The sequence below is a fragment of the Sebastes fasciatus genome, chromosome 5, assembly GCF_043250625.1.
Source record: "Sebastes fasciatus isolate fSebFas1 chromosome 5, fSebFas1.pri, whole genome shotgun sequence".
Taxonomy (NCBI): Eukaryota; Metazoa; Chordata; class Actinopteri; order Perciformes; family Sebastidae; genus Sebastes; species Sebastes fasciatus.
The window spans coordinates 7,522,587-7,546,074 of NC_133799.1; the positions used below are offsets into that span (position 1 = coordinate 7,522,587).

The 23,488-nt window shown below is 39.0% G+C and overlaps 1 protein-coding gene and 1 long non-coding RNA gene across 2 annotated transcripts; both read right to left on the reverse strand.

The window, feature by feature from the left end:
* Nucleotides 1-1,183: 1,183 nt before the first annotated feature.
* acsbg2 (acyl-CoA synthetase bubblegum family member 2) lies at nucleotides 1,184-22,420 on the reverse strand. The gene is made up of 15 exons (XM_074634845.1): nucleotides 22,212-22,420; nucleotides 16,622-16,757; nucleotides 15,990-16,111; nucleotides 14,067-14,338; nucleotides 12,210-12,298; nucleotides 10,156-10,276; nucleotides 9,610-9,690; nucleotides 9,370-9,519; nucleotides 7,896-8,072; nucleotides 7,175-7,356; nucleotides 6,335-6,577; nucleotides 6,005-6,222; nucleotides 5,659-5,798; nucleotides 4,470-4,716; nucleotides 1,184-2,917 (listed from the first exon to the last, which is right to left on the reverse strand). The coding sequence occupies exons 1-15, from the start codon at nucleotides 22,216-22,218 to the stop codon at nucleotides 2,799-2,801; spliced, it is 2,304 nt and encodes a 767-aa protein (XP_074490946.1). The 5' UTR covers nucleotides 22,219-22,420; the 3' UTR covers nucleotides 1,184-2,798.
* Nucleotides 16,997-21,669, reverse strand: LOC141767495 (uncharacterized). The gene is made up of 2 exons (XR_012593860.1): nucleotides 17,572-21,669; nucleotides 16,997-17,490 (listed from the first exon to the last, which is right to left on the reverse strand). It is a non-coding gene; the product is annotated as an uncharacterized LOC141767495 (long non-coding RNA).
* Nucleotides 22,421-23,488: the final 1,068 nt, after the last annotated feature.

Consider the following 23,488-nt stretch of genomic DNA (forward strand, 5'->3'; position numbering starts at 1 on the left):
TGCAGCAACTACATTGAAACAAATGGCTTTTACACAAACGCCTCCAGATGTCACTGTAGTGTATATTTATGTATATATATATATTTCTTTTTATATACTTTATTTTTTCCCTTTTTTCGAGGTTGTTTTCATATATGCAATTTACAGTTCGTAATTACAATAATTTATAAACCAATTTTTAAGTAGTTGAGCTTATAGACAAACTCATTAAGTACACTAGAGAAAACAACTTCAACATTCAAAATTGAAATAAAATTAAGAAAAGACATAATAATAATAATAATAATAAAAAGAAACATTTAAAAAATTAAAAATTAAATAAATGAATAAAATAAAAAAACAATAATAATAATACAAAAATAAGAGAGTAATAATAATAATAAATTAAATAAACAAATAAGTATATTTATGTATATTTACATTCTAGTGTCCATTTTAAATGTAGTGTGTCTACATAATTTTCCTACACATGCATTCACTGGGGGCTTTAACCTGCAAGCTGCATTTTAAGTACAATTTTAAGGCACTGTACTTAACTTTTATTCCCATTTTATGTCACTTTATACTTTTACTCCACTGCATTTCAAAGGGAAATATTGTACATTTTACTCCACAACATTTATTGAGAACTTGTTTAGCAGATTTAGATTAATATTTAAAAATATAATCAACATATAAATTGTTGTGATATCATAGATTAATACTAGGGTTGTGTATTGGCAAGAATCTGACGATACCATATGTATCATCATACAGGGATTACGTAAGCAAGACAATATATTAAAAAAAATTCCGTCGTATTTTTAAGAGCTAATATAAAATCAATAGTGATTTGGAGAATCGATACAGCACAGATACAATTAAAACAGCCCCATCTTTACCAGCTGCATCATTAAAGTGATGCGCAATAATTATAATTCAGTTATATAATATCTATTATTCTGAAATGGGACTCATTCTGCATAATGAATTCTCTTACTTGTGCTATTTTAAGTATATTTTGAAGCAAATATTTTTGTAATTTTTCTTCAGTTAAATTTTGAATGCATGACTTTTTATGTGTAACAGTATTTCTACTTTGTGGTATTGCTACTTTTACTTAAGAAAAGTTATCCTAGACCCTTTATTACATTAAATAGGCCAGATACACTACAAGAAAGACAGACAGACGAACAACAGCACATCAGCTTAATCAACTTTTATTCCGTAACTGATCAAACACACAAACATTCACATGTCTGTAGACAGAAACAGATCGGTTTCCTTTTTCTCCTTCATGCATATTTCCATCTTTCAACCCTGACATTGTTAACAACAACAACAACGACAACAACAACAACAACAACAGCTCTTTCGGTTCAGGTAAATCCAGACACTGAATCACCGTCATTTCCTTATTTAACTTTATACACGCACGTCGAAAAGGCTCTGTTTTGTTTACCCTGAACTTCAATGACTTTGAGCGAACCATAACCGCCAAACCCACCTTCACTTTCAAATCAGAGTACTACAAATACCATTATGCTTATTATATACACAATTACTTCATATATAAGATTGGCTCTTTGGAGTGCAACAAACTCTTTTACTTCATTATTAAAATGTTTTCTTTGAAGATGTGTGAAATGTCTTCAAGGAGGTTAAAGACTTTTGGTCTCCGGATCAAAACCTCGAGCATTTGAACATTTATATGTGTGATGCATAAGTGATGGCAACAGACCAGTTGATATATTTGCCATTAAGCTACATATAATCTAACTTATGTACAATTCCCAGACCAGGTACGTCTTTGTTTCCATGTTTGAGTGCAAAAAAATGATGCATGAGATTTATGAGCTGCTGAATAAATGGCTGAAAAATCAACTGTAAAGTAAAAACAAGAGAAAGATGATGATGTAGGCAAAACATATTTACAGTATTTCACAAAAATCACAGCAGGAATACACACAGAAGGACTGTTGGAAAGCATTTCAACAGGACTAGGCATGTGTGTAATTGGTCTGCATTGAGTCAGCATACAGAATAACAAGAGTTTAACTTTACAATTACAAAAGGAAATAGATATATGGCTTCAATGACGTGTTTTTACAGCATGAAAAACAAAATTTGGATGCTGAGCTATGAGATAGATTCAACAGCTTTGTAACCGCGACAGAAAACATTTGACTTTTTGAAAACATGTACAAAATAAATGCTTATTTTCTTTGAAACCCGGCTGACAAAAAACCCCAAATACATGTAAAAGGCCAGAAGATATTTGGATATGATTGCTGAATTACAAATAGAGCATTTTCTAGATATGTTCTTCATTTGAAGCTCATTTGGCCCATGTAAACTTTGGTAAAACAAAAATAAATTAAGAAAAACATGTTCAAAAACACAAATTACGTCTTTAAAAACATCCTATCAACTGCTTCTTTTTTTTTTTTTTATTCTGTCTCTTTATCTCAAGTAATGCAGTGCAATAAACAACAACTTTTTTCACATACAGCTGCTGCTACTTCATCTACCCGATATTACTGTTCACCCCAGTAATCCAAATAGTTAACTTCAGCTTATTGATAACGTCTTCAAAATCATAAAGCTATTTGACAATGGCTTCTTAATTCTGCTTTCCTTTTAGTACAACACCCACAAAATGTAAACCAAGACAGAACGACCAAAACTTAAGGCAATCAAAACATTTTTTCACAGGAGAGAAAAATGGTTGAATAAAATGAGGTGAGGTGTGTCTGCGTGTTAACTCTGACAGTCTGGATCTCCCTGCAGGTGGAGGTGGAGGTGGAGGTGGAGGAGCTCTATTTGGAAGGCAGCGGGTTGTCGGGGGTCGTCGGAGTCGCCAGCTCCTTATAAAAGTTCTCGATCTGCTCTTTGTACATCTTCGTCACCACCGGCCGCTTCAGCTTCATGGTCGGGCCTGTGGAACAAGTAAGGAATTCATATTGTTAAACAAACACGTTATCTGTAGTTTAAGCAGCACCCGAGATTTAGTCTAAACCTACTGTGCGTTCCAATACCCATACTACTATACTATTTAGTATGCCAGAAAAAAGATTTAGTATGTCCCACTACATAGTATGTCAAATAATATACCTACAAAAATACCAGGATGTCATACTACATCCGGTTGCATTTTGCAGTATGCAAGCCAGCATGCTATTCTAACTATTCTGAACCACAATCCTCTGCACAGCAGATATATGAGCAAGAGAGTCAAAGTTCAAGGCACAATGTTATGAGGAAGTAGTATGTCACAATTGTATGCATACTGCTTGCAACAGTACGTACTTTGTATGGTCAGCTGCAGTACGTACTAAAAGTGAAAAGATGTAATTTGGCACGTAGCTCTAGTTGCTTTGTCCTGTGGAGGTCACCTAAACTCAACTTGAGGTCGTTGTATCTGAGGCTTAACTTGAACCTGCTGCAGACTTGGTCAAAGTCAGAGTTCAGCATAAAGGCAGATTTCTACAGAAATTTTTGTATTAATTTCAAAATGTTAAAATATTTTTGCGATGATGTTGGGAAGCTAATAAATGACAAGTTGATGTAAATGTGTAATTAAATGTAAAGTCTCATTAAAAGTCACTTCAAAAGGAGAGTTACTGACTATCTGACAAACTGAACAGGTCACTTCATAGCAACCATATAGTATTATTATTATTATTCAGCAGCAGGGAGAACATACTGTATGGTCAGTTTGTCAGTAATTAAGAAAAATGATCCCATAAGTAAGACCAGACCTCTGCAATTCTAATGTAAGTTAATACATTTGACTCTTGATAATGTAAAGTGGATTATATTGACATGAGTAGACCATATAATGGATAAAGGGATTCATTAGATCAGTGGTTTCCAACCTGGGGGTCACAAGATGATTATTGGGGTAGGAAAAATGTAAAGTTTTTTAAGGCTGCAATTAACGTTTTATTACCGATTAATCTGACGATTATTTTGTTGATTTTAGTTGTCTTGTCTATAAAAGGTTAGAATACAGTGAAAAATGCCTTTTATAACTAAAGCGGCGTGTTAAAAGAGCTTGTTTTTTCCTAAACCAAAGATATTCCGTATATAAAAGCGACAAGTCTTCACATGTGAGTGGCTGGAATAACAGATGTTGGCGTTTTTGCGTGAAAAATGGCTGAAACTATTAGAAAATGAACTGTCTACTATTACTATTTTGATAATCGATTGTTGATCAACTAATCTTTCTAAGAGTTTTACCACTACAGGCCTCTATAAATTATTTGAAGGAAACGGTCTGAGGCATAGAGACATGCACCATGTGACACAAAGGTTGGAAACCACCGAGTTAGATGATGTAAACAGGGGCATTTCAAACATTGGTGTCTTCATTGTGAGTTTCGGACATTGCAGGCTTAAGTTGCACAAAATACAGAGTCAAGTGTCTTCTTCCTTTAAAATAAAGATCCCCTAATCAGCCCACCACGCTGCGTTCACGTCTCACTCACCCAGCTCTCCCCCTGCAAGGGAGAAATCCCGATCCAGAACGATCCACTTCTGAATGCGCTGAGCGTTTGAGGTTGCCTTCTCGTTGAATCGGTTGATTCCCTCCTGAATGGCGGTGTGGACCAACCGGTCTCGGCCGCCTGCGATGTCAGAGACTCGTGTGGCGTTGCTGCCCAGCTTCCTGCAGAGCTCGACAGCTTCTGGTGTCAGCTCGTCCTCTGGCTCTCCAGACTCTGCGTTTACCTCGCACTGCAGAGAGAAAAAACAATTGGATGGTTTAATTTAATTGCTTAATATTTGTTTTGGTAACACTTCATTTTACAGGTCTGCAAATTTCATGGTAATTAGGTGATAATTAGCAAGTAACTTATCTGAAATTTCTTTGGAATTACTGCCAATATTTTATTGATATTTTATTTCTTTATTAATTGGGGTGTTGTTTTCCTTAAAGCCCACTAGATGGCAGTTTTTACTGCTGCTCCTTTTTCGTCAGTTGAGACAAGATATATCGACTCTATCTGAGATTAGATAAAAGGTATAATGATAGGATGTTTACAAGACTCAGATACAGTGTTGCTGACAAGCTACATCTTCAGTCTCCATCTGATACACTTCACTCGGTTCAACACCCTGTTGCATCCTGTGTTGCGTTATCTGCACACGTGCAGTTTCCCTTCTCATTACAATGCCCTGCTGACCTCTACTTCAACTGTGGTTAAAGTGCACAAACAGAACCATCTGAAAGGTTACACCAGGACAGAGGACAGCTGTACTGTATAAACATGCACAAAAAAACATGCATATGCAATTTCCCACACATAAACTGGTATTTATAAGAGAAGTATGTGCGCACCTCATACTTTAGACCAAGTGTGCACACAGTTTTCTAAAGATCGCTACTTACTACCGTATAGTAAAACATTGTTTTGGTTGTTTGAAAAATAATAAAATAATGTCAGTCTACACAGCGTTCTGTAAAATGTCAAAAGGTGCATTTATGGACTTAATTTAAAATTATTTATGGGTGATGAATTTGATCATTTTTATTTACAATTGAGCAGTCATTTACCGTCAATGATCTTTTATTTTTATCCTCAATTGTGAAGCCCTTTGTAAAGACTTTCTGTTTCAATATGAGCCAGAGACTGTTCATAAGTAGTGGACGTAGTCACCGTGACGTCGGTTTCTCACCTTAATGGTGAGCAGCATTGAAAGAAACTTCTTCTTGTCTCCGATCAGCATGGCGTTGCTAATCAGCGGCACGGCCTCCTTCACCGCATCCTCGATGGGAACAGGAGGGATGTTCTCTCCTCCTGCTGTGATGATCAGCTCTGAAAATCAAACACAAAGACACACACACGGGTTAAGTATCGGACACGTTTAATTGATCACGGATAAGGAGAAATTGTTCCTAAGGCTTACAGAGATTCAACCACTTCTAACAGGACACTGAATCCATATTCTTTTGGAGGCTGGAAAAGGAGTCTCTCTCTCACCTATTTGAGTGTTATCTATCTCTACAAGGAATATAATATACCTTTGATTCTTCCGGTGATGAAGAGGAATCCTTTCTGGTCGTGTTTGCCCAGGTCGCCTGAGTGCAGCCAACCCTCTGCATCGAGAGCCTCCTCCGTCTTGTCGGGCATGTTGAGATAACCCATGAAGACGTGACGGCCCCAGAAGCAGATCTCGCCGTTTCCCTCCTCGTCTGGGTTGTGCAGCTTCGTCTTGCACCCCGGGATCTCTATACCACAGCTGCAGGGCAACAACAACGTTTTTAATTATTCACCACCAAGTGTGTGTGTTTTTGAGTTGGCTCTGATTTGTCAACGTCAAATCAAATTGGATGTCAAAAAGACAAACGTACCTGGTGAGCTTGAAGGCTTCGGGGATGGACACGGTGTGAGGGCCGGTGCTCTCGCTCATGCCGTACAGCTCGTACAGGGGGATATCCAGGCTGAGGAAGAACTCCAGGGTGTCTTTGGTGATGGGAGCGGCGCCGGTGTAGCACTTGTTGCAGCGGTCCAGGCCCAGAGCCTTACGCACCTTTTTGAAAACAAGCTTTTTGGCTAATTGATAACTGAGCGGCGTGCGGCCAGCTGCTCCGCTTCTGAGGAAAAACAAAAAAACGGCAAGTGTTGAGTGTTTGGAGCCACGCTAGCAGCATGGGTTCTAGGGACGGCAGCGTCAGCCAGTCTGTTGGTTTTACACTGAAATATCTCAACAACTATTGGATGGATTGCCGTGACTATCAGGTCGAAACTTAATTCATCCAATACTTTAGTTTATGACCATTTTCACGTTTTCCAATCAGCCAGCAAAGTTCTCATACACGCTTGGCACACGGGAGAAGTTTCAGATGGTTGCAATCTGCAACCTCACCGCTAGATGCTGCCAGGTCCTACACACTGGACCTTAAGTTTTGTTGTGTAATGACTTGAGGCTCACATAAATCCAGTGTCCAACGGATAAGAAATGAAACACAAAGTCATAATTTTAAGTCCCTCTCTCTCTGGATGTCTAGATACCCAAAAATAAAATACATGCTTTGCCAATATTCTTATAATGAAGTGAACTCATAAGAGGAAAGTAATGACATTTCAAAAGTAGCATTTTGGTAAAAAGACAGAACCAAAGGATGGAAACAGGAAGGAGGAGTGATAAAAACATGTCTAAATAAAGCTCTGATTTCATAACGTGTACGTACTGATTCATCTTGGTCAGATTAGTCTGCAGGCCGACATCTTTGGCCCAGGCAGCTATTTTCCTGCGCACAGTTGAAGACTTGGCTCCGACAGACTTCATCTTCTCCTGCATCTTCTCCCAGACGCGTGGGACGCCCATGAAGGCCGTGGGACGCACTTCCTTCAATGTGTTTACCAGAGAGCCCTGATGATAAACACAAATATCACATACGGTTTACGGCTCACACGGAGTGGAAATGATCAGAAAACATTAAATCTGCCTCCACAACGTTGTTTGGAAACTAAGGAGCTTTTTCGTATCTACGGTATCACACTCAGATGTCCACCCTCAGGATATGTCAATGCACGTGTAGGGGTGATGATGACGGTGATGGCAAAATGAAAGACCTTTTTACTCTGGCTTTTTATTTGGGTTTATTTATTCCTGTAAACTTTTTGTTAATATTTTAGAGTTATGGTTTGGTAAGCATTTTATTCTCTGTTTTTGCTCTAGTTCTCTTCTAAACATTGTTTTTAATCCTGTTTGTAAAGCAATTTGGGCTTCGTCTCTGCATGAAAGGAGCTATACAAATTCATTCATATTGGTATTGCAAATATTATGTAAATATATCAAAGATATTCTGTATGAATGAAATTGTCAGCTGCTGATTAAAAGCTCAATATTTATCTTAAATCTCCATATATTTTGGGTGTTTGTGTACTAAACATACTGCTGTATCTCACCTTCAGTGCATCTGGCTGAGCGAAGTAGGACGCCCCTCCGACCTTCATGGTGACCCAGATGTCGATCATCTGAGCAGCGATGTGGCTGAGCGGCAGGTAGCTGACCACCACCTCCTGAGCGACAGTGGCGTCTGTCAGACGCACATGGCGGCTGGTGGAGAGCGCGGTCCACGTTATCTGAGGGGAAGGAGAGAGGAACACAGTTAATATGAGGTATCTTAATTGTTTTATGTATGGGAGGTCACATAGAGACATGCCTTTTACAAGATGCACAAACAACAGTGAACGTTTATGACCAAAGTGTTTTATATCTCCTATAAGTGAACTTTGACGAGAATAAAATGTGTGTATGAAAACAAGTTCTAGCCAGCCACGTGCCAGTTAATGAATCTATGGTTTAACAGGACTACAGTCAGTGGTGGAAGAAGTACTCAGATCTTTTACTTAAGTAAAAGTAGCAATACCACAAAGTACAAATACTCTGTTACAAATAAAAGTCCTGCATTCAAAATCTTACTTTAGTACAAGTAACTGTACTTACTTCAAAATACACTTAAGGGGCTAAAACATTGTTGGTCATGCACTGGTCATTTGTTTTAGATTTTTGGCTATTTTGCTTCCATAACATGTCTTCTTTCACACTAGTGGATAGAAAACATCCAAATACACATTTAAGTGTTTATTTTACTACACTTTGTACACTTTTGCGTCTGTAGATTTCTCCTAAATTCACCAAAAGTTAGCATTTCATAATGTCTCATTTGCATATTTAAAAATACATTTTTTAATGCAAAAAACAATTGCCTTAATGTTATTAATTAACTGGAGTTAGTTTCATGGCGATATTAGTTAAAGGTTTTATCTTATTCACCTTGGGTCCCCCCCCCTTAAAATACTTACAAATGATAAGTAATCATGATGCAGAATGGCCCATTTCAGAATTATATATATTATTATGTATCACTGGATTATAATTATTGATGCAGCTGGTAAAGGTGGAGCTAATGTCAACTACTTATATACTTAATCTATAATAATACATCATTTATTTCTGCAACGTAGCTAAAGTTATCAAATAAACGCGGTGGAGTAAAAAGCACAATAGTTTCCTCTGAGATGTAGTGGAGTAGAAGTATAAAGTGGTATAAAATGGAAATACTCAAATAAAAAATTGTACTTAAGTACAGTATTTGAGTAAATTTACCTGGGGTTACATTCCACCACTGACTACAGCGGATTGTCTTGAACAAACAATACTATTGAGTCATTTTAACTCCTTGAGGTATTTTGCTGATCCCTACCGGAGTAGAAACTGGCCTAACAAGCTGTCTAAATGGAGTACTTAAATGTGACGATCTGTCAGCAGCATCTGCACTTTTCACCCTTTTACAACCGAGGTGTGTTTCCGCTGTCAGTTTCAGTGACAGTCCACCATCCTCCGGAGGTAAAAAACACACTTTCCCATGTAACTTACATTATCGTGGCTGAGCATGACTCCTTTGGGCTGGCCTGTGGTCCCTGAGGTGTAGATGAGCGTGCAGCACTGGTTGGGCCTCTGGCTGGAGATGATCGCGTCGAGGGGTGCGTCGGGTTCATCGCGTCCGAGCTCCATGAACTCCGCCCACTGCAGAGCACAAACAAAAAATCACTTAGATGATGCTTCTTTAACTGAATAAATCTTTTCATGTTCGTCATGAACAGATTGTGTACTTACTGAGTACAGATTTGGTCTCTTCTCCTTTAGTGCATCTTTGTACTGGATGATGGCTTTCAAGTGTGGCAGCTTGTCTTCAACCTGTAAACAAACGGATGAGTACATAACTGCAGACAAGAAGACTACACCACTGGCTATAAGTATTTATAAATATATCATGTATACTATGCATACTTTATTAATCAAGAGCTTTCATTAAAAAGGAAAATATAAGATTAACGATGTAAAAATATCTGGTTGTGTCCCAAATCCAGACTGCATACTGATTCTTAACAGGTTTCCAGTATGTAGTGTGCTGTAGATGTACACAAATGAAGGCACAAAGGAAATGGAGTTGTTCACAGCTGGAAAAATAACTACTGCATGTTTAGAAAAACATTTAGCGGCCTCTTTACGTCACTTTATCACAAATACAAATCCCCTTGCTTGGAACTATTTCCTTTTTCTCTGCCTTTTTTGTGGTCCATCGCTGAGCAAAATAAAACCTGTAATCATATCTTGAATTCATAGTCAACAGTGTTTATATGCAACCCATTCTGTTCTCACCTGAAGGATCTTCTGCAGCTGTTTGTGATTCTCCACCACAATGATATTGGCCTTGCTGTTGTCTGCTACGTACTGGCACGCATCGGGAGAGTTGGTGGTGTAGATGCCAACAGCAAACCCACTGCAGCAGACAAAAGGACAGTCAGACTTTCAACACTTTTTACACAGATTCATAAGAAACTCTGCCTTTGTGCAGAAACCTGTTGTATGAGATATTTCATGATGTCCCAAAATCGTCTCCATCGAATGGGCTCTCAACTTTGATCAGACCTACTTTCATCTGTGGAGGGTTTATTTGTTTTAACAGGTCTCTAGTGGAGTAGTTTATACTGTTTTCATTAACATTGATCTGCAGGAGACTTTGGCTACATTACAGGGCTCAATTCAGATTTCTTGCGTATTTGCACCACATAATTGGGTATTCATTTTAGCTCCATGTAAAGTGAATAAACATTGGTGATTATTAGATAATGATCGTCCACTTTAACGACGCGTTTACACCTTTTTGTAACGGCTGATTTATTACTACTGAGTGAAACATGACGCAGAATTTAGCAGAAGAATTCGGTAAAATAGAAAAAGTATTTTTTGTCAGGTAACAAACATTATCAGTGTCCATTCTGTGGAAAGAGAGTTTCAACGGACTGCTCCCACTCTGTATGGTGATGAAGTATAACATGGAAAAACACATGAAATCCAATATGACCTGAAAGTGACCCAGATCTGATTGGAAGAAAATCAGATTTCTGTGTCCACACTACTTTTAAAGAATCAGATGTGTCACATGAGAGCAACAAAAAAATCAGATTTGGGCCACATTTGCTTGTAATGTGAACGTCGCTTTTAGATTCTTCTCTTCATTTTTGCCTAATGTTGTTGTTTTCTTAACCATTCCTAGTGACGATGGGACGATACCTGAGCTAGCAGCATTGTTGTCATTTTATGTATTTCCAGCAACATGAACTGCAGCAAACGTGAGTCTGCTCCTGAGTTTGTAAAACTAAACCTGTAATTTGGCTCATGAGGACCGGATTGACGAGTTAACCATAGTTTCAATACAACCTTGTTGTTATGCGTCACTCAGCAGACAGAAGGCGTGGGAAACTGAGGAATCCACAATCAGTATCACCATGTGTATTGCAGTTTTAGAGAAACATACTGATTTTCTGTATAACCAAACTCTTGTCCCTCAATTCACACTTGCTATCAGCCCTCCAGGATATTATCACCATAATCACGGCTCAAATCGGGCAGATGGCGTGAAAAACCAAATGTCCTGTCACAGATGTTTGGAGGTGTACGCAGCTCAGTTGAGACAAATCTGCCCTCGACCAATCAATGAGTCCGTTCTTAATTAAAAGGTTTTTTGGATTCTCAGTTGGAGTCAATTTCTCGGTCCCTTTTAGCTCGCTGAAGGAAGCACGAGGTTTCTGTTTTCTGTTGGGGCCATCAGCGCTGAATATTCATGCAATCACTGCAGAAGAGAGGCTGGTGATTACTGTTATAAGTGATCTGCGTACAATTCATTCGTGGTGGAAGAAGAACTCAAATCCTTTTACTTGGGTAAAATGATCAGTACAAAAATGTATAACGATTCAAAAGTACTGTGTCTCTGGTAATGTACTCAAAGTATCAAAAGTAAAAGTACTTAGCCACTGTGACTCACATAATATCATATAACTAGATTAATATTGAAATGATCAATGTGTAAGCAGCATTTTACTGTTGTAGCTGGTAGTGTTTTCACAATACCAAAATTCTGACTTTGATATGATACCCTGCCTAAATAACACTGCAGTTGATCAGCTTCCTGTTGTCATTGTGCTGTAACCTTTCAAGCCAGATATCTTTCTTTTCACAGGCTACGTGCTGAACTGCATGACACTTGAAGATCTGTGGTCTGGTGAACTCACATTTCAAGTCTTGGTTCACACGACCCAGGTATGGAAGACATGCACACATAACACATAAAGCACACACATAAAACACAGCTGGCTGTGACAACGTGAGCGAGGGAACACTGAGCTCACCACTGAACTCCCCACTGAACTCACCCTGCCAAAATAGCTGCAATGTCAGAGATGAACCACTCGGCTGAGTTGAAGCCCAGGATGCCGACGCCGTGGTAGCGCTGCAGACCAAGCTGTAGAAAAACAAAACATACTTGTTAGGTATAAATAAAAGAACACATTGTTAAATGATCTTAGAAATCGTATAGGAATATTCTGCACATCCATCTTCACTGTCTATTTATAATTTAGCTGGAACACAGGTAGAGTGTAATCTCTCTTTCCTCTCGGCTTCGTTTTCTTTCATTTATTTCATTTTTTAATAATTATTTTAATATAATAAAAAAAGGTGACATGAAACGAACTTATTCAAACTGGGTGATGTTGCATTTTATGCATCTATGCCCCTCTTTAATTAATTTCTAAAACACAGTTTGGCGAAAGAAAACAAGGTAAATATTGCTGCTCTCGGGATGAAACTTTTCGCTGTGCTCTGCAAGTTTAGTAGAGGGAAGCTATATTATCTTGCATGCACTGAAATCAGTTTTTAAGGAAGTTTGTCTATATTCCTGAATCATTTGGAGTCAGTTTTGAGTTGCCAGCAGCAGATCTGCTGATCTACACACAGATCAGAGCTCAGGGAGGCATATTGCCACGGCAGCTGTTACTATGGAAACAGATACATAGCCGAATGTACACACGAGACTACTGTAATTGGGAACCGATACCAACACTGCATATGAGGTTTGACATCTGAACCTCCACTCCTGCAAATGGAAAATCACGTTGCGTGTCGAGGAGTCGGCATGTGTTGAAGTTCAGGATAGTTTGTATGTTTTAAACACAGAGAGACACGTGTAAGTATGTAACCATGATACCCTGCTGAGTCTCCATGCTAACTGTGTTGAGTTTCACACTAAACAATAACATGCTCTGTCCTGTACGAACAGCTGAGGCCTGTCCTGACCTGCCTCACGCACATTTCACCCCGACTCCATTGTGATGCGTTGTTAGTCGTCTAGACCGGCTTTCAAACAAATAACAGAAGTCGATTGTTTACAACAAAAAACAAATCTTAGACCTGATACTGACGTGGAATTGTTGCTCAGGGTGAATAGAAACAAAAAGGAGCAAACACTTTACAGATACTCCTCTCTGGGTAAAGGTTGTGTAATTGAGAATTTTTATTTCATTGAAATGAAACTACTGTGAGGAATTTCCCTAATTGAGCAACGGCAATATTTCCAGCATTGAACTGTTGTGGGTTTGTTTTACACTAAACCTGACAATGTAAGCAATAAATGATAGATCTGAAATAATACACTTACATTTCCACACAGAATGTAATTTAATCTCTTATATAAGCTACACATTAACCACCCCATTACTGTGTGATTAGTCATTTTGTCTGTAAAAATGTCAATTATGATTTCTCAGAGCCCAAAGTGACTTGTTTTGTCCGTCCAGCCGTCCAAAACCCAAAGATATTCAATTAATGATGATATAAAACAGAGAAAAGCAGATCCCCACATTGGAGAAACTTGAGCATTCATAATTTTTGCATAAAAATGAACTTGGGAGCGCAACGTCCTCGGTTCAATTCCAACCTTGGGACCTTAATTGCATGTCATATGCACATGCTTAATCTGTCCCATAAAGGCAAAAAATGCCCCCCAAAAATGTACTTAACCAGTCAATTAATCGACTAATTGTTTTCTTTATTACTGAGAAAGCTGAAAATACATTTAAGGAGGTTTTGGTGGTTTGTGCTGCTAAAATCATCCCAAATATTATTGTACTAAAAACAGGAATTAGAATACTTCAACTGTACAGACGATATTTTGGTCCTTTCATGTATGACTTCTATTTATTCTGGATTACTCAATATATAAATAAAACTACCTTAAGGAAGCTCTTTGCAGCCTGGCGGCAGGTCTGGTAATATTCTCTGTAGTTCAGGCTCTTCTGCTGCTCGCCCTCCTTCCAGCTCAGAGCTGTGTAGTCGCCAAAGTGCTCCACAGCGGAGGTGAACATCTGGTTGATAGTCAGAGGGGTCTCAGCAGCCAGGCCAGAGTCCCCCATCCTCAGTTTCACATCTGCATCACCCTGTGACGTCCACAGGCTGGGCTCTCCTGCTGCTGCCACCGGCAGGGAGTTTGGGCGCTGGGCGTTCACTGGAAGAAAAACACATTCAGAAAAATAAGCAAAGGATTGTCAAGAGATTTCAATTTTTCCGAGAAACATGCAGAACTAAACTTTCTGCTTGTTCCCCTGATCTCCATCATCATGTGAGTTGCAGCAGACACCCTGTATTTGTGGTATTCAACGAGATACCACACATCCTCTGGCACTATTAAAGCTACTAACAAGACAATACTTCTTTGAAACAGTAAAATTAATAGTATATAGTATATAGTATATAGTATATAGTATATAGCCATTATAACAACCTTTACAGGCTTTTTAAATGTTTTGGAGAATCAAACATTCTCACATGAAACACAAAATGTTCTTTTATTCAATTTGTCATGTAAAGTGTCTTTGAATGCCTTGAAAAGCACTCTATAAATGAAGTATATTATCATTAGTATAAATAAAAACACGCATTTTCACCAAGAGTTGTTATGATAAACGGAGTGCATTAAGAACATTACAATATTTTAAATTATTGTTGAAGAAAAAAAACACAACACTGTAAGCAGCAAAGTAGTTGCCGGGAACATGAAACAGATCCTCATACAGGTTGTAATCAAACACTCATGTCAGCCAAACTCATTTGAAAGGGAAAATAATGAAAATGACCCCCACCCCCGGTGACTTCCTGGTTCAACTTTGAGCCACCATGCTGGCCACAGTTAACACAGTTTCTGTGCAGTGAGGGATCATTACAACGTTTTTAATGCTCAAACTTTGGTTTCATCTTTAAATAAAATGGTTTAGATAAGGCACGGTGGTGCAGTGGCTAGCACTGTCGCCTCACAACAAGAGGGTTGCAGGTTCAAAGACATGCAGGTTAGGTCAATTGTTGACTCTCAATTGTGTAGGTGGTTGTCTGTCTCTATGTGTCAGCCCTGTGATAGTCTGGTGACCTGTGTACCCCGCCGTCACGCAATATAAGCTGGGATCGGCTCCAGCCCCCGCCCCCCCGCGCAGCCAGCAGGATGTTTTCAATAAACGGTGTCATATTGCAGACGGATGAACTAAATGATGGTGGATTTATGACCAAACACAAACAGCTGGTTATCAGTACAAGAGTAGATGAGAGGGCAGGATGGTGATTGTTGTTTTATGGACACTGCCAGCAGCAGACATGTACGGTGATAGTTCAATTCAATGGTATTTAAGTCAGTAAGAAAATCTCAGATGATTTCAGTGTATAATTCTATGAAACCAAACTAATACAATAACAGCTTAACTACTCCACTGAGTTGAGTAATTATGAAGGTGCCCATAAATAGTCAAGAAGAAATTTAAGAAATATGGAAATTCACGTGTCAGGACTTTTCCCTCAGTGACTAAGACAGGAAGACATGTCATAGTGCGGACTGGAAAAGCAGGCAGGAAAAAGGAAGTGAAATTGTTCTTCCAAAGAATGTAGAGTTCGCGCACTTCCTCAGGGAGAAAAAACACGTTCACTGATGCTGACTTCAGCAGTCAACAGTGACTGGATCACACTTATATTATATCCCAGTTGTGTGACTGTATATATTGCTTTTGATCATTTTAATGCGGCTGCACCCTCCCGAGTGTTAGAGTCCGGGGAGGGTCAAAGAAAGTAAACACATTCAGGTCACGCACAGGTGACTGCTTTTCTTCAGCCCTCACCTGTTTGTGTGTTTGAGGTCTGTCCAGCAGGGACCTCTGTAGTCTTGGTGCTGCTGGCGACTTCATCATGTGCACCAATCTCCTCTTCCCTTTCCCCGGCGGACTCTTCCTCTGAAGACTCACTGGAAAAAGGGAAAGGAAAATACATGACACTTGTGGACTGTCGCATCCTGGGGGAAAACCAGGCAGAAACCTTAACCTGCTCTGAGTCATGTGGGGAAAACTGTGGCTCCCAAAACTCATCATCATCATCATCCTGAAAGTACATATTATAAGTTCATGTCAGCTGTGGATCTTGTTAAAACTCACAATAATAGTCTCAAAGTCAAGTTTATATTATTATTGCACTAAATTAAAGCTTCAAAAGTGATAAAATCACTATGATTACACTGACAGGAATGTAAGCGTACACACAATGAGAAGGCACAATTACTAACATTATGTGAATTACCACTGAGCGCTGGGGCTCTAACCTGGGTGGTAAAATACAAACATTAATTCAAGGAGCAGAAAAATGTGTCTTCTTCTCTAACTTATTGTTCATCTTCTGCCTCCTCAGATTCATCTTCTAATACCCAAAGCTCCAGAGACAGTGGTATCAGGGTGTCCTGGATGTGTTTGTGTGGACGTACTTTGCTGTATACACGATGCCGTCATCGAGGGAGCCTGCGCTGTCTCCTACGCCGCACGATGACTCCAAGAAGCCGGCGGGTCTGGGAGGCTCCATCACCACGGCTTCGGACATGGCGGTGGGCTCACACACGGTCACTGAGAGGAGAGAGGAGGGACAGGGCTCATTAGATATACTGTATATCTGACAAACACATCACTTACAAGCATCCGCAACCAAGGTTATAAGAGTTTTGAATTTTCAATTCGTTTTTATTTTATTTTAGTTTTGACTTTGATCTCATTTTAGTTTAGTTTTATTTTTAGTTTTTTTTAGGTTTGCTAGTTTTAGTTTCAGTTTTTCAGAAAGGTTTAGTTTTTATATTTGTAGTTTTACAGTAGTTTTAGTTTGTTTTTGTTAGGGCCAGCTATAATGTCTTAGAAGTATGTAGCTACAGTATATATATACAAAATACATGGTTGGAGAACTGTAATGTTTGGTAGTGATATATTATAGCTAAAAAACAACTGAAATTAATTTATGTTCATTTTTATTACTGTGTACATACTGTATATAGGCAACGTAGTGTAAGCATGTCCAAGCACTGTATCAGGTGCATCTGCAAAAAGGCAAAAACAGAAAAACTATCCTTAGGGACTGAACGAGGAGTTAGACCTTTTTAATAATGTCCAAATCTAGGGGCTATTTATACTGAGCTATTTCATTGGTGATTTAATTTAGTATATAGGGCTGCAACTCAGAATTATTTTTTATTTGTTTCGTACATACAATACATGCCGTTTACGTTGATATAAAACAGTGAAAGGAAGCTAATCCTCACAATTGAGACGCAATTGTTTGAAACGGAATACACGATACACGGACAGCGGTCTCCTGGATGAAAGCCTTGTGTTTGTTGGACACGTCCACCTCAACTCTGTGCATCTTTCGTTCCTTAAACTACATCACCACACTCCCAGCGCAATTTGCCTGAGCGTTTACCGTTGCCGCGGATGGGTTTACATTGTAGTTAATAGAAAGCCTGGTGTGTGGCATACCGGAGCTAAAGGGTGCCTTGTGCGGCGGTATCGAAAACCGATGGCCGTGGCAAAGCGTCGGCATTTGACGCCCTGGGAATGAGACCGGGATGTCTCATTTCACCTTTAATTTAGTACACTGAGTTACTTACGTTTATGATTAAATCAATTTTTTGTTATTTTTTTGTATTTCATTGTTCATTTGTAGAATGGTGAGTCCTCTTTGTAGCATGTATCCAAATCATCTGAGAAAAACTGAAATATTATATTTATTATGTCACTATATTCAGAGGATCATACAACTAGGAACTAAAATATTTGTTTTTCATACTATTGACTAATATGTTACTGAATTAATTACTTAATATAGAGTATTTTATATTCTGTTGTAAATATTGTAAATAATTTGATGTGTAGATATCGACATTACTGATCATAACGGATCATAATTTCAGGGTACGAGTGCTAGAAACACATGCACTCTTTTGGGAAGATACCATATGACTTTAAAAAAGAAAAAAAGAATTGCTCCCTTGGTCTAATTGCAAGACAATAACGCCAACATGTGACAGCCGGCATCTTCTAGTACTCACAAGACTCACACTTGAGTGCTGTTGGCACCGGGTCACAGTACTTTTTCTAGCAGTTGTAGTTGTGGTTATATTTACACACCCATTCTTGGTTTTGGCTCTTGTGCAGGTTTCAGTAATAGGTATTTACACATAAATGACTCCAAACATAGTGACTGTCCTCTGCTGAATTCATACAGAAAAAAGGAAGAACATGTTATAAACCTTTATAGCTGACTTTATGAGCTGCTCAACAAACATTGTATTTGTCTACACTAGGGATGTTCTGTAGACAAAATTCGGTTGTATGGCAACAGCGCGGGGAACATATGGAGCCGAGTTTTATTACAGATAACATTGTCTTGATGCAAATAATGGATTGCCTTTCATTGCTGCGCTTGGTCAACAAAACGCCAACGTTTCCATTGCTCCACCTTCTGAAAATCCAATGAAGTCATGTAGATGAAACTAAACTGAGTATGAAACCTAATTTTGAGATATGAGGGCGTGGAAGACGGACAAACCAGATTTTTTTCTCCTGTATCAATCATCCTGCATCATTTACATGGTGTTATAATGTCTAATCAGTAGGGCTGTCCTCGACCAAAGAAATTCTCAGTTGACCAACACTCAATTTTGTCGACTAATGGATTAGTTGATTTAATTGACAGCTCTGTAAATCTGAGTTTCTCCACAAAGAATCACACAAAAGCACCACTTTAAATCTTGTTTACCAGAGATGTGCTCATTAGTTTCTTAGAAATAAGTCATTCAGCATGAAAAAAGCATAAAAAAATGACAAATCAACTAAAGAAATCTTAGACGACTAAAACCAAACGGCCGATTAGTCGACTAATTGACTAAAAGGGGGGCAGCCCTAATTATCACTTCCATTTCAAAAGAGTTGGAGGGAGAATCGTTTTCTGCCTTGGCCATTACCTCATCACAGGAAACACGTTAAAGCCTCCTAAACAATAAACCATCACTACTCGGCCAGCGTCAAACCCACGCGTCCATGACGCTCCCTCTGTTTTCGTAAATCACAGGTCCGAGCTGCTGCTGCTGCTGGCGTGTTTATTTAAGGGGGCTGAAAACACATACCAGCGGCTTCGTCTGCCTATTGTGACAGCAGCCTATCATGACTTGCCTGTCAGGGACAATTGGGCTCCAGAGAGGTCAGAGAACAGGAACGAAAACATTTACCATCACGCACCCAACCACACCTTCAAATATAACTACGAAAATAGGTGAAATGGCATTTCCCCATGTGTGAATAAAATTACCAGCATTCCTGAAATTCCAGACTTTGAGGAGTCTGTTGTAAAAGAAAAACAATCCTACTTAAGTCATGGGGCAAGCAGCCAGCTGACCCCGAGGAGACTGTTAATGAGTCCTATGGCAGCCTGAAAGTCTCTCAGTGAAGGTGATAGGTGTCACAGGGTGATCTGACATTTTATTTCGCTTCTTACTTCCAATACAGCTGCAGATTCCTCACATACACAGCTGTTAGTGGATGCGTTTCCAGCAGTATTAAAAGGGAGTTAAGTTGAGAGTAGAGGCAGGCCGATATGGAGTGAACCGGGGTGTGGTTTGGGAAGACATTTAAAAAAATCCTCCCCCCTCCTCTTATGTCTTTAGGACACATTTTTGGGGGGGGTGAAAGGATGGGATGTGTGTGGGGCGTGACACTGGTCTTGAGAAAAGGCCCAGTCACTTGTACCCTCCGGGTCTGGAAGAATATAGCCTCAAACATCAGACCGGAAAAAGCCCTGAGGCTATTTCTTACTCGCCCCCTTTTTATTTCCTCTCAACACTGTGTCCATTTCGGTCTGATGAGGTTTCATCACATGAGCTCATCACGTTTTAAGATCACGGATAAAAGCTTGAGATGCATGCCTCTGATTCAGCTCTGCTGTGACAACCCCCTACTTCTTGTCAGGCAGTGACAAACGCCTTACAACATCAGTCATTTGTCACCAACGGTTACAGAGTTATTCATCCACGATCGGCCCCAAAATAATACTCCTACCCGACGTGGTAAACTATCACTTTCAGATTTGTCATAATCCATTTCCTGCAATGTGGTTTACCGATATCACCCATGGGATCCATTTGTGGGCTCCCCCTTCACTTATTCATTTCTTTGATAGGGATAGAGCATGTTAATGAACATCAGTATAAAATAGGCTACAAGATCTAAACAAGCAGGAGTTAAGGAGAACACTAATGTACATCCTTAGTCCCTTGGCAACTTGATCTTGCAGGCCTACTTCCCAAGACACCGTGGTATTGCGTCAACCAATTATTTTCAGTACAGATTAACCTGCCCATCAACTCATTAAAATAATAAATCAATCCCAGAAGCCAAGGTGATGTCTTCAAATTCATGTTTTGTTTGATCAACAGTCCAAAACCAGAAGATATTTAATTTACAATGTTATAAAACAGAGAAAAGCAGAGGCAACGATTAATCGATTAGTTGTCAACTATTATATTAATAGCCAACTATTTTGATAAGTGATTAATCAGTTTGAGTCATTTTTTAAGAAAAAAAGTCTAAAAAAATGGGAATATTTTCTGGTTTCTTTACTCCTCTATGACAGTAAGCTGATTGGCCACATTTTTCGTCATTTAACGACGTTTTACAGACCAAACAACTAATTGATTAATCGAGAAAATAATCAACAGATTAATTGACAATGAAAATAATCATTAGTTGCAGCCCTAGAGAAAACATTCACATCAAAGAAGCTGAAACAACCAAATGTTTGGCCTGAAATTAATTGATTACCAATATAGTTGCTGATTAATTATCTGTCGCTCAACAAATCAATTAACCGACTGATCGTTTCAGCTCTGCACCTCTTTGAGGACATTTTTTTTCATCCTTTCTTGCATGGCTTTGTTAAGTTTCCGTGTCATGTGCCAGCTTCAGGATGAATGATCTGATGGATTTAGCGCTGCGCAAACTGACATCATTATTGCAACTGCATTCATGCAATCAGGAGAGGATTACAAATGTAGAGCAGAGTCGTGTGCAACAACAGCTGTTCGATTCAGAAAGAGAAAATGCAACAGTTGTAAAGATAACACTTTTTTAGTTTGATCATCTTTTAATGTAGAAGGAGTATCTTCTTAATAAAGAAAGCAGACAACTATTACAACCCCATCTTCAGCCAGAAACATGAATGCTTAAAACCAAACCAGGGGCTCTCCCCAACACAATATGCCACCATGCCTGCACACTTCAGTTAGGTTAATCCCCTGTCAAACAGTTCAGACAAAACACCACCACCACCCCTCCCATCTGTTTGGTCCCTTTATTCTCATCCATAGTCTCCCCTTGTCCAAGATAACAGCAGACTGTCTGAACCTAACGTTGTCGCCCAAAACACCAGAGAGATAACCTTCTATCATACATTCATCTATCGATACATCCTCTGAAAGATCTGCATGCTGGAGCAGTCCCCAGCAGAGTGGTTTACGACTGGGCGTGATCATCAGCATCCTCACTACACAGCTACCACGTCAACATGAACATGTTTGATCCAGTTTCAAATATTTGTAAGCAAATGCAGACATTTCAAAGGGGAAAAAAATGGAAAAGGCTTTAAAGGCATCCCTTTAACAAATTCACACAGATCTGCTGGATGGGTTACACCCTTTTACAAGTGAACAGATGTCCACATGCTGTGGAGAGCCACACATTTCACCTTAAATACTGTGTAATAGTTTATGATATCTGTGTTCAAATCAGGCTACAAATGAGCTGTTAAATTAGAGAGTGGTTAAGCCAAATGATAACAAGGAAAATCAGACATATGGCATAAAACCTGAGGATGGAACTGATCTTAATTCATATAACATCCGTAGTATCGTACATATAAGCAAGCTGTTCTCAGGCATCTTACCAAACCTGATCTGTCTAAGTGAAAGCTGGAGTTTAAGGTAATAGGACTACATCTCAGCAACATTCAATAAAACATATAAATGTAAAGCTACTCACGTTGCATTGCTGGAAACTATTGTTCTTCCTGGTTTGTATTTCAGGTTTTCTTTGTAATTGTCCACTTTTACTTTTCCCCTTTTCTGTAAATGCTGTTTGCCGCTGAACACACAATACGCCAACAGCCCACTGTTTCTACAACTTGAGCAGCATATCATTCATTTTCAAACAGCAGCCGGCTCGGTTGGTCCCACCCCCTAAAAAACCCCACCCAGACCAGGCCAGCCAGCTTCCTCTAGACACACTCCCCCCCTCCTCCGTCACCCCAAACCAACCGGATTGGTTGAAACTGCTCACACCACAAGATCCACTTTCCATATAAGGCTACGCAAGCAAATGAATAAGGTGGGGGAAGAGGCTCTGAGGACACACAGTCTCTTGACAGATGATGCTATGAAACTCAAACCCATCCCCCCACAGAGATACTCCCCGGCACACACACACACACACACACACACACACACTCATATCACACGTTGCAGCTTCGCTGGGTTACTATCGGACAAACCAGAATACAAGTTCAGCTGTGCTGCTTTGACTTTATGACTTTCCACTGACTGAAATCATTCTTATGCACAATGCAAATACGCCTACATCCTGTGACCCACATTCATAAAAATATTACACATTCTTCTTCTCATTCTTCTTAGTCTTGAGCCATTGTAAGTAAAAATAAGGATTATTTCCATTATCAAATCATCTGCAGATTATTGTCTCGACTGATCGTCTAATCGTTTTGTGTATAAAAATGTGAGGAAATAGTGAAAAATGTCAAATGATACTCAGTTTATAACAATATAAAACAGACAATAGCAGCAAATCCTCATATTGGAGAAGCTGAAAAAGCGAATGTTTGGCTTTTTGCTTGAAAAATGATTTAACAGGTTATCGTTTATCAAAAAGGAGATTAATCGACTAATTTTTTCAGGTCTTCAACTTCCTCCAAATTTTTAAAATAGCAAAATACATTTACTCAACTACTGTACTAAAATACAAATCTGATGTACTTGTAATATGTGAGTATTTCCATTTTATACTTCTACTCTTCTACAATTCAAATGAAATACTTTACTACTATACTCTCTACTACAGGTAATATACTTTACAAACTTCACATGATGAACTCGTAGAATATGATGGACTGTTATAGATTAAATTAAACAGCTAGTTGCATATGAAATTAGAGCTGAAACTATTAATCAATTAGTCGATCGACAGAATATTAATCAGCAGCTATTTGGCAAATTCTTTGAGTCAATTCTCAAGCAAAAATGTCT

What these genes read in the sequence shown, in the direction of transcription:
- acsbg2 (XM_074634845.1), bottom strand. An exon ending in CTCAGCCAGATGCACTGAAG is followed by an intron (nt 7,357 to 7,895) that starts GTGAGATACAGC and finishes GTTTATCATCAG; the next exon opens with GGCTCTCTGGTAAACACATT. An exon ending in CAATGCTGCTCACCATTAAG is followed by an intron (nt 4,717 to 5,658) that starts GTGAGAAACCGA and finishes TTCTCTCTGCAG; the next exon opens with TGCGAGGTAAACGCAGAGTC.